General features: G+C 36.7%; 1 protein-coding gene across 2 annotated transcripts; it reads right to left on the bottom strand.

Annotated features, from left to right (window-relative positions):
* Positions 1–406: 406 nt before the first annotated feature.
* ZNF800 (zinc finger protein 800) lies at positions 407–11,350 on the bottom strand. 2 transcript variants are annotated; one of them, XM_009488542.2, is made up of 4 exons: positions 11,290–11,350; positions 8,958–9,053; positions 5,179–5,322; positions 407–2,172 (listed from the first exon to the last, which is right to left on the bottom strand). In XM_009488542.2, exons 1-4 carry the CDS (start codon positions 11,348–11,350, stop codon positions 407–409), a joined length of 2,067 nt encoding a protein of 688 aa, XP_009486817.2. The 2 variants fall into 2 exon arrangements, with proteins under 2 accessions (XP_009486817.2, XP_075580943.1); XM_075724828.1 differs by lacking the exon at positions 8,958–9,053.
* Between the last annotated feature and the right edge of the window lie 435 nt (positions 11,351–11,785).

Below are 11,785 nucleotides of genomic sequence, written 5' to 3'. Positions count from 1 at the left end.
GTACCTTTAATATTTCTTCAACTGGGTCACGGAGAAGTTAATTAACAGGTTAAGTTATTCAAACCAAAGTATTGTTAATTTTAAAAAATTGCTATTTTAGAAATGTAAGTATATTAGCTTGATTACAATAGATGCTTTAAGACAATTTAAAGAATTGACTCAGTACAGTTTAAACTATATTCTATTCCAATTTCCTACCATGACAAATTTTGAAACTAGCTCTTTCCCAAAACACTAAAAAAAAATTTTAAGAAACAAATTTGAGATCTACCTTAGTATTTAAGCCACTAAACCATAAAATCTATGGAAAAATATGTTTTCGGCAATAAATCAACAACAGCAAAAGAAAGGCAGTGGTTTTGTTTTTTTTAAAAAAAAAAAAAGACAAAACACTTTTTCTTCTTCCTCACCAGACAACAGCTTTAGATCTTGTACTTCTGCCTTTGGTTTTATTTTCTTCAGGTGAATGAGATACATTTGCTTTGTGGGTTTTCTTATGATGTTCTAGAAAAGCTTTTCTGGCAAACGCTTTCCCACATTTATTGCATCGGTGCAGAGAAAAGTTTTTTGTTACTTTTACTTCAATGCCAACATCAGCTCCTTCATACTTTTTATTGGGAGAATTAGAGGTGACATCCTGTTTTGAACTAATCTGTTTTGCTTCATCCCTCTGAGGGCCTCTTTTTGTCACCTTATTTAGAACAAGATCAATTGGCTTTTTTATTGCTCTAATTTCTAAACTTGCAGTTATTTTCCCAAGGTAGCGTGGTGACTTTTTATGAACTACAGTTATATGCCTTATCACATCACGTTTGCGACGTGTTTCATAAGAGCAGAGTGGACACCTGTAGTATTTAACATAAATGTTATTTCCATCTGTGTGTAATTCAATGTGTTTTGTCAAGTTCTGTTTAGAAGTAAATTGGCGTTTACAGAGTTTACAGTAAAGCTGCTTGAAGTCAAAGCCAGCTGAAAGTTTTGGCTTCCTGTTTTTTTGCTGGCCACCTGCAGCAGATGCATTGGTTGATTTAGAGGTTGATTTAGTGGTTGATTTAGAGGTTGATTTAGTGGTTGATTTAGAAGTTGATTTAGGGTTTTCAGGGTCCTGTTTAACTTTATTTTTCTGTGCTGACGGTGTGCTCTTTTTCTCATTTGAATGATTTGTTCCCTTTAATTCATTCTGTGGAGAAAGGGCAATGGAAGGGGGTGAAGGTTCTACAGAATCTGCTGGTTCAACTTTTACTTTTATTTCTGTGCCATTGGCAGTATTGTTGGGTCCTTTCTCTCTTTTAGAGTTCTTTCCAGAAAGAGTTATCTTGTGAACAATTTGCATGTGCCTTTTCAGCATTATTTGTGAACTATATTTTCTCTTGCACAGAAGGCATTTGCATGCAGTTAAATTGTATTCGGCCTTTGAAGACGACTTTTGTTTTCGGGTCTTAAAAGATTTTTTAGCAGAAACTGTATCCAAGAACAAAGGTTGCCCAGGCTTTGTAGCTATATCAGGAGTAATGGAATCCCTTCTTAATCCTCTATGAACTTCATCAAAATGCCTCCTTACGTTGGCTTTTGTAGCAAATGATTTATAACATACAGGACAACTTCTACCTAACGTTACAAGAACATTCTTACTCCGTCCTTTCGCAGAGCACTGATTTGGTTTCTTTTTTGTTTCTATGTACTTCTTTAGCTCTTCCATCTTTTTTTTGTGCACTTTTCGAATGTGCCGGCGTACACTGCGTCTGGAATGAAATTCTTTTCTACAAAGGCAACATATCAACTGGTGGCCAAAATCAGAATTATCCAGAGAGTCCAACTCAGGATTTACTGCTGGAGGCTGTTCTTCAGGAGTAGGTATCACCTTGTTTGTAATGGGATCAGCAGGAGGTAATTCTACAGTCTCCGCAGCTGGGATCAGGGCTGGAGCTGAAACAGTCTTGGGTTGCTCAGCGCTGGGTTCCTGTATCTGTACTGGAGCTTGATCAGGGGTACTACTACTTTCTACGTTCTCATCTGGGCTATCAGTCCTTGATACATATTGAAATACAGCATTCTGATTAGTTTCTATAGGTTCCAATTTAATTACGTATTCTTGCTTATCTACCCTTGGATAGATTGCTTCCAGGAGGTCATTTATGGCTTGACTCTGTTTATCATTTATGTCTGGGAGGTCTGTGAAAAGAGGCAAAGGTATTTTTTAATGATTTGGTAATTTCAAATTATTTAAATTTCAGAGTATCTTTTAACCACTGTGTCAATTTGGGCACCCAATTTGCACAAATCCTGTATTTCTATTTTTCTGACCATTTATACTTGGAGGCTTTGAGCAACCATTGTTATCACATCAGTACAAGTTACTTTTTTTATTAAAAGCCAGTATTGGAAGTACACCCTTCTAGCATGCTAATGTGAAAGACACCCAAACTAAAAATTAGTTTGCCTGGAATTAAACTGATCTTTCAAAATCTGTATCAATTGCAAAAATAACATCATACAACTGAGCTTGTTCTACAGGTGTGCAACTAAGCCTGCAGTATCATTAGAAACTGATTTTCCTACTGCTGGAAACGGGCATTCTCAAGAAAGGAACCTAATTCTGGAAATAAGCTCTTCTCTGTGAATTCTGAACAGTCCTTAAGAAAGAATGAAATGTCTGCGTAACCTGAGCACTGCATGAAGATATACGTAGATAAGAGAGAACTTAACTTCTGGGCCAGGGAAAGCTTTTAGTAATACCAAAGCACTTAATAAGCTCAGTGATACAGTAAGATAGTAAACGTTATGGACAGAAAAGTCCTGTATTATTCAGTGGAAAAAAATTGTACTAATTTATGAAAACAATAAAAACTGAGCCAAAGAAGTTATTTTAAGAAAGAATAACTTCACCGAGGTTCATCAAAGGTTCATCCTGTCTTCTGCCCTGATAATGAGTTGGAACAGACTTAAAAAGCAAGAAAGAAGGATACAGGGATCCTCTTTGTTTTGTCCAATGGAGTGAACTTCTCAAGCTGGAGTTTGCTTTTACAGTACTGTTTTAATACACCTAGTTTCCAAAAAGTTTATTCAAATGCTTTTGAAGTGTTTATATTCTTGGCTACCACAATGTTAGGCAGTGGGTTTTTGTTTGCTTTAGCAGAAACACCGATAATTTTACTGTCTGGTAATTTTGCTGGATACTCCACAGTTTTTGTTATTATGGAAAAAAAAAAAAAAAAAAAAAAACACCAACCCCAAACGATTCCTCCCGTTTACCTTCAAGTCATTCATGATTTTACAGGCCTCAGTATATATATCCTGGTTTTAAATGCCAAATTAGTTCGGTGATCTAGTTCCCAGCACGATACACTAAGCATCTGCACTGGCATAACTAAGAAGCCAGAGTGCTACGGCCAAAAGGTGAGGCACCGAGATGATACAGTTCAAAATTATCCACGATGATTTGAAGATGCAATTCCTGGTAACAGCTAATTAAAAACCCACACTTCATCAGGGTTGCTCCTTCCACACTGCCAGCAATACATGGAAAGTGTCAGTACAAGAAATATGCTGTTTTGTTGCTCAGAACCCATCTTTTAACACTGAATTTTTAACACCTTCTACAGTCAGTTTTAAATGGTGCTATCTATATAGTTTTTATCAAGGGTAAAAAGTCCTTCGTATTTTATAGCACCTTTTCAGACTACTTAATGACTACACTAACAGAATACATCTCAAAAAAGTCATCAGGGAACAGTCTTTGGAATTTTTCACCATGGGGATGCTGAAGTGTTATTCCTACCTCTTGTCCGCTATCTTTTATTTATTGCAAAAGAACTCCCATTTATTCAATAATCATCATACTCATGTTTTATATAAAATTAAGTTATTTATATAGTTTTATTCAGAGCATGTAGTATTATTGTCTTCATTTGCACCCCTTCTAGTGAACAGTGAAATATGAAAGCTAACCAGACAATTAAATGAAGGCTAGAATGTCAGGAGCTGGACAGAAGTCTTCACTCAGGGTAATCTTACTTTGCTTAGAAACTTTTGCATCTAAGTCAGATGCATTTCTCGCCTTGCTTTGAAAATAGAACTCATCCCTTTTCACAGAGAAGCTCTGTGACTCTCTGCAACTGGCCAAGCACACCCATTTAAGGAGGGTGACAGAACTAGTCTTTTCACCTTCTCCTTCACAACACTAGCTGACACAACGTGGGAAAAGAATTGCCTATGTAAATCTCTGTTCGTTCCTAATTTTTGAAATATTGCAGCAGGAAGGCATGAATCAGGAAAGAAAAATCCTCATTGCACCTACACTGATCTAGTCAAGAGATCAAGATAATTAGAAAGCTCCACAAACCATTTTTGAACACTGGCACATTTCCAAATTTTTCAGCTTTACTCAGATCAACAAAAAGTCATCACTGGAATGATAATTTAATAAATTTATTTTTCCATAAAAATACACTTCTTTATTTCTTCCTCATCATTTAAGGTACTTACTTTTAATTATAAAGTTTAATTTCTACAACAAAGGTAGTGGGCAAGGCACGATCACATAGAGTATCTTAAAGCAGCGTAAGGTGAGGCAAGGTGGTGGGAAAAAGATAGTATTATTGCAGCACAGGTCCTTGAAGAAAAGGGTGAACTTTTAGTCTGTGTTTCATAATGAGTGAGACTGAAGGATTGCAACCGTGACACTGAGCACTTCTCAAGTACAGGAAAAAATTATGGATATTGATCCAAGCCACCTTACAGGATCCAGCTGAAGTCCATCAGAGCTATGCTGATCTAAAACTGAAAAGCCTGGTTAGACCCACACTTTTCTATGAGATTAATTTCCCATTCCCTTGGCTTACTTTTTGGTATTTTTCATAGTAAAGAAGGAAAGAGAGGAAAGAAAAAGGGGAAGAAGGAATAAAAAGCGTTAACAGTGACACTCCATTAAAAGGTTGGACGTATAAACTACCTATCAAATTATGACATTGACATGGGTCTCGGTTGTTAATGCACATTAAGTCAGTGCTGTAGCTGCTTTACTACCGTCAAAGTGATCTACATATGTTACTATTGAAATTTAATTCCACTTCTTTTTTTGCCTTTTGTTTCTGGTGTGTTTGTATAAATGGTACAGAAAAAAGATACGTTTCTCAACTTCAGATAGCTTTATTAAATATTTCAATTAGTAAGACTTACTATCATCCATCTGGAGACTTGGAGGACAATAAAACTTTTTATGAGTAATTAAATTTGGTAATCCTCTGAAGAGACTCCGGCACAATTTACACTCAAAAATGGTGTCCACATCTTTTAACAAGATATGTTTAAGTTGTTTAGTTCCTGTAATAAAAGAAACGTTACACTTAAGGAAGGTTTTCTGTTCATCATTCACATCATCCCATGAAAGTGGAAACATTTTAAAACATGACAATTATAACAGCATTTTAGCTTGTGTTAATGCTACTTCATTGCACTGTAAGTTTATGATACATATTCCAAGTTTCACTACAAAAACAAGACCAGTTTGGGGAAAAAAAAAAAAAGTAGTCAGGAATTACACACATTACAGTTTACAGGGAAAGTGCAATGATTTATGACAAAAACTAACTGCTAACATTAGGAAGGAGTTCATACTACAGTATCTGGTCACCGCAGCACAATTGCGCAACAGGAAAGAATAAGCACCTAGAGCATTTAAGGAAGCCTGCAGTATTTTTTCTTTAAGCTTATCCAACAGTGCTAAGAAAACAAGATATATATAGCTGTTTCATGTAAAACCAGCACCTGGTAAGGCAAAAAACTAGAGCATACAATTAAACAAAGAGAATAACTAGCAGGTCAAGAAATGTTACTACATCTAGGTATCTGACCCAAGATCAAGATGGTGATGCTTAAACTGTAGACATATTTTCAGCCTGCTGATCAGGAAATACATATAATTTAAGTCAGAAACTTTTCTATTAAAATACAGGCAGTGTGACAAAATATGCAGCTTTTCCAGACCATTATACCTTGTATATTCAAAAAAACCCAAAAAGATACAGTTTGATCTAGCATTGCTGATGTATTCCAGCTCCTACCTTGCTTAAAGAACTAAAGGATTCAGAGTTTAACTTACACTTCAGATCCACTCCTTCATTTCTCATCTCACAAAAATTATGAAAGTATGCCTATTGGCATTATTAATTGGCATAATTAATATGGCTTACTAAATGATGCTTACCCACTCCAAATTAGAAAGAAACACTAGCTAACCACATTCAGCTAATTTCTCTATCTTGATTTTTTTCTTAAATGGAATAAATCAAAATTAGTCAAAATTAGTCCAACAAGCAAAAATGTAATGAAACTGGACCAAAAATAAATAATATCAGACAACTATGAAACCGCATCAAGACATTCTTCAAGCTGAAATGAAGTTCAAGTTTTGTCATCACAGACACTTCTCTTAAGAATTCCTTTTAAAGACCAAACTCAGAGTCACACTGCAGAACTATTTCCTAAATGAAACTCACTCTAATATTAATAATTTCATAACAACTAATAGTTCTTCAATACAAACAGGCCTTACCAAGACAACTTTTTATTTCTTGATGTAGTAGTAGTACTACAAAATTTTTACAACTGAGTTTTAGCAAAGCACGGCGTCTTCTCCTTCTTCAACAATTGCTTAAAAATGGGACCCAAACTTTACTGAGGCTACCGTCCAGTTTCTGTCCCCTCCTATGCTTTTCCTGAGCCACAGCACTAGCCTTGTCTTTTCCTCTCACTGCTCTTTCTTCAAGTGTTACTAATCTCACCTTCATCTGACCTGTATTTTTACAAACAGACTACTGGACAAATACTCAGATTTAGTGAAAACTCCAAATTTAAAGATTGTACAGAGTTCCCCCAAAAGCAAGTTGTTTACTCAGATCTCACCAACCAACACTTGAATTTCTGCATATAAAGAAAACCACCGACAAAACCCCAGCTGATCAAAACTGAAGATGCTCTACGTAGATAAAATTCCAGTAATTTAACAAACTGTAATTCAAACAAAAGGCCTCCAATTTGGTGATAGCACACAATAAACCAAAATCTGGCTATGCTGTTGATGCATGCCCTAGCCACAAACCCCTCTCCCAAACAAACAAAAAAATCATCTAATTCTCCACTATTTCCCAATCAAGGGACACACAAGTTCCTCGTTCTCTCTCCTGTTATACTGATATTTCAGACTCTTTCTGTTCAGGACTGAAATCTTTTTGTCTAATGCAAATTATTTGGCTTAAGAATTACTGGGTAAGATTAAAGGACTTATGACATACTGGAGGTCAGACTAGATGGCATGGTAGCCACTGTGGCTTCAAACCATCCTTATGCAACCACGAAGCTTTTCACTGGTGGGAGTAAAAAAATAATTGGTCCTTTTGAGTTAAACTGTAGACCTTTAGGGACTTCTGGAAACAGCAAATAAATTTAAAACATCCACTATTTTTGTGGACACAGCAGGCAGAGACAAAGATAATCATCTCCTCATTCTTCACCAACTGCAGATTGTGGCAATGAGCAGTCAGTCTTCTGCCAGCATATGCTGCCTCCAGCTTACTGAAGCCTTCTCTATTTTGTAGTTACATCTAACTAGGGCAGGTCATACTTTGTCAAATTCTGTTAATATTTGTAAATGTTGATACTAGAATAACTTCATAGTCACAAGAAATCAGTACAGAACACTGGTTATTACAAATACTTCTCTGGCAGAAATACCAAAGTTTATGCCTTTAGCAAGCAATTTAATTTTTAGAAAAAAAAAAACTAGATACAAATTCATCTGTTACTCTTAACGCGTTGGATGACAGAAGCTTCTGCTAAAACCACTTAAATAGTTATGGACAATGCGCTGGCTTTAATCTCTATTTCTTTACCACAAGAATCAAAATAGTTTCTTTCCATAATGAAATGTTGCTCATTCAAAACCAACCAGTAAAATCTTGGTCTAAGTCCTTTTGCCTTCTGTCCAACTTCCCTGGTGCAGATGACTGAAGATGTCAAAGTAAGCTATCAATTTAACACCTGCCAGTGAGGACAATCTGGAAGTAGCCCAGAGACAGAGTACTTGCAACTACTTCATGCTAGTACAGATTCCATTAATCTGCTTCAAGCAAAAGAAGCCTGCCATGCATATCTGACGCCTTGGGCAATCTCAACCAAACTAAAAAAGGTTACTAATGACTACTCTCGCATCCAGTTTTTCTTCTTGTATTAAGTTGTTGAAATGCTAGTGGAGAACTTAAATATTGTGCCCTCTTACAAGACTCAGCCCAGACATGCATCCCATTACATAGCAGCGATGATTTATACATGAAACATTTCATATATATGTAACAGCTCTATGTGGAAAAAATCTAGAAACATATAGATAGTAGCATTAAAGACATCACTTTAATTTTTGTAATAACTGCTGCTGTGTTCTTGCACCAAGGGTTGTGAGAATAAAATGTTTGGTTTGCCATATCAGAAGCATAGAAACAGCTAGAAAACATTAAAGGATTCAATCATCTCTGGCACGCTCACCCAAACACTCAGTTGTTATTCTTATGTTCATTGCTATGTATTGCAACTCCCAAAACCAACCAAGGAACACTTTAAAAGTAATATGATAAAGCAATTCTAAAAAGTTTAAGGTAAACACTAAACTTTCTCTTCACATCTCAGGAGTTTTAGGATAAACTCATTAATAACAGCAGAAAGGATGACACAAAGCAGAACAACGAACTAATTTTTAATGTTTTTAAAAGGTAACTATACAGCAGGAGCTGTATCTTAACTACTTTATATGAAAACTCTTATTAAAAGAAATAGTGCCTAATTCCAAAAACCTACAAATAGTTTGTAGATATAAAACTCAGGTGTTGGTTATTTTAATATCCTAAATATTCATAACTCTTATAACAAGGTAATGAACTTCTTAACAGTCAGGCATAGTTTCATACCTGATCGAAAACACTCAATGATTTGTTGAATACCAGATTTTGATGTTTGCAGAGGTTGCTGTAGTAATGGAGGATCACCAGGTTCCAACAGATGCACTGAAATATATAAAAAGATAATAAGCTACTAGAGAACATTCAGATCATTTTTATTAAGTTATGGATTTTCTGTGCATACAGTAAACTAGTTAAAAAGAAAGGCCAGGACTACAGTAAAAGTTGCCTTACTAAAAATTTTCATCTACATTGAATTAAAAAAGTCAGTACTGAATTTTCTAACCATGATATCTTCTGACAGTTTGCTGTCATTTTAATTAAAGAAAATGTGTATTCAAAGCTATGTGTATCAAACACAAAAACATAAAAATATATAAAACCAAATAAACTCACTAGAAATTTCCATCAATTAAAGAAATTCCCCAGAACAATCTACTTGAATTCCATCATTCAAACCAAAACAGATATACAAAAAAGCATTACCAAACACTGTACTTCACAGGGTACTATGGGATTTCAGTGTTGCCAGTACATACCTAAGCACTGAATCCAAATTTAAAGTAGCAATGATCAGAAAAAAGCATAACTACGTAGTATATACCAAAAATAGGTATTATAATATTTTTAGCCAATAAAACCACATTCAAGAAATGCTTCTGGTTCAAGCAAACTGCTGAAGTAATACCTTATTTCTGAAGTTTCATTCCACATCACAACCTTTGTAAAATCTATTGAAACTAAAACATTTATTGATCAGGATGATTATTAGTTATTCCAATACACAGTATTTATGCATACAAGAATTAATAGCATTCCATTGCTGTATATGCATATGGCAATTAAGCTTTGCCCAGAGGGAAACCCAAATTTAAATGAATAAGAGCATTTATTCAAGCATGTGTTTCCAATATCAATCATTAGTTAGGTCTTCTTTTTAATTTCTTATTGACAAAATAACTAGCTTTGTACTTCATAAATCAGCTCCTACCTTACCCATTTGGTTTGATTTTTAACCCCGTTGTAAGGTTTCCATTTTTAAATGAAGCACTGAGCATCTCTAATAAATTTATTTTTGATAAAGACCAGCAGAGGCATGGTATAAAACTCTTTAGAGATATTAAGTGCAAACAGATTAAACACATTTTGACAGGAAAGTTGTTCTAAAAGATGTAAGGTTATAAATAAATTCAAGCTGAAAAGAACATGAGAAAGAAAAGCAGTCTAAGAAAAGAACGATAGAATGGACACTCCACCCAACTATGCTGGCCCCATATTATACTATTATATATACGAACACATAACAACCATTACAAATCAGCTAATCGTTTGGGGACCCCTAACACAATGACATATTGTATTCTACTAGCCTATTCCCTATTCTTCAAAATAGTGTATTTTGGTTTGCATACTCCCTCTAATATGCATGTGCAACACCCACTGACATCAAGAGGAGTGACATACTTGAAGCAGACATAACACATTGCTGTTATTTGTAAGGCAAGAAAAGTATTTTAGCTTTTTTTAAAGCATTAGAACAACTCAAAACCATTTCATCTTAAACACAAAGAAATGTTTCTACTAGCTGAACAATACCTACTCTCACATTACATTTAATTAAAAGAGCATTATCAAAGTTGCCATGCTCACACTTTCAACTATTAATTCCCCAAACTCATGCCTTTTTCAAAACACAAGCGAAAGCATCCAAACAACAAACTCTACAAGAAGGCAACAAGAAAGGAACCAAATTTCCTTTTAGGCTACCACTTATAACTGTAGGCAGAACAATTACAAAAAAAAAATCTAGCACGTTGGCTGAACCTTCAAAGTGTTCATTATACTTCCCACTGATGGCATCTTCCATGTCACACAGCAGTGGAATGCCAACAGCTGTTTCAAGACTTTTTTTTTTTTTTCTTCTTCTCTGAGAATAAGATCTTCAAGTTCATCAGAGAAGACATAAAATAAAAACAGCAAATTCAAGAGATTGCCAAAAACATCATTTTACAAAAAATTCAGAATATTACACTTTTGGAAACAAAAAGGCAAGGCCAGTTGTTTTACACAACTTCTTGCCTTCCTCCGCTCACTGCGTACAATGCCCATATGGCGGCTTGGGGATTATTGCACATCCTGCAGAAACTGAGAAATTACCTGCCTGAAATAATTTTAACAAAACACTTCAAGGATATCAAAAAAGCATTTCCAAAGAAAACTCAGAAACTTTTTATATCCAAAACCGTCACTAACGATGCACATTTGCAACATCACAACAGTTTCCGCAAGCTTTTAACGAAGGAGCCAAGTAAAACGGCCAAAGCATCAGACACCACCGTACCTGGTTCGCAGCATCCATGGTGATGGTGGTCAGTCTGACAACACTTGTCCCTTAGAGGCATTTTCCGTGCGCACGACCTACTTTCCTTCTACATCCAGCAGCTCGTTTCTGCTGAAATAAGCAGATTAACCGTCACCCCCGAAGAGCAGGCGGCTCAGGGGAGCGCTAACCTCGCACACCCACTTCCTACAACGGCACGGCCGCAGCAGGCCAGGAGTCAGCGGCACCCTCCGCGCAGGAGAAAGTTTCCATTGTTTACAGCAGGTCCCACAACGCCCTCTGCAACGGCCGCTGCGGCGAGCCCCGCCGCCCCGCTCCGCGCCGCTCCGCTCCCGCCCGGGCCCCGCCACCCAGCGCCGCCCGGCCCGGCCCGCCTCGGCCACGCGCGCCCGCCCCGCCGCCACCTGCGCCTCGGCGGGCGCAGGAGCCCCGGGCCGCCGCCAGCCCGGCCGCCGTCCTCCCCGCCGAGCCCAGCCCAGCCGCCCGGCCCCGCGCC

The sequence above is a fragment of the Pelecanus crispus genome, chromosome 1 (assembly GCF_030463565.1).
Source record: "Pelecanus crispus isolate bPelCri1 chromosome 1, bPelCri1.pri, whole genome shotgun sequence".
NCBI lineage: Eukaryota > Metazoa > Chordata > Aves > Pelecaniformes > Pelecanidae > Pelecanus > Pelecanus crispus.
Note: the sequence above shows the minus strand (reverse complement) of the source record. Positions and strands in the feature narration are given on the sequence as shown.

Bases quoted from the DNA above. Each gene is read 5' to 3' on its own strand.
- ZNF800 (XM_009488542.2), bottom strand. From the start codon at position 11,350: ATGCCTCTAAGGGACAAGTGTTGTCAGACTGACCACCATCACCATGGA. The intron at 5,323-8,957 runs GTATGAAACTAT...CTTTTATTACAG, and splicing joins CATTGAGTGTTTTCGATCAG to GAACTAAACAACTTAAACAT. The intron at 2,173-5,178 runs GTAAGTCTTACT...CTCTTTTCACAG, and splicing joins AAGTCTCCAGATGGATGATA to ACCTCCCAGACATAAATGAT.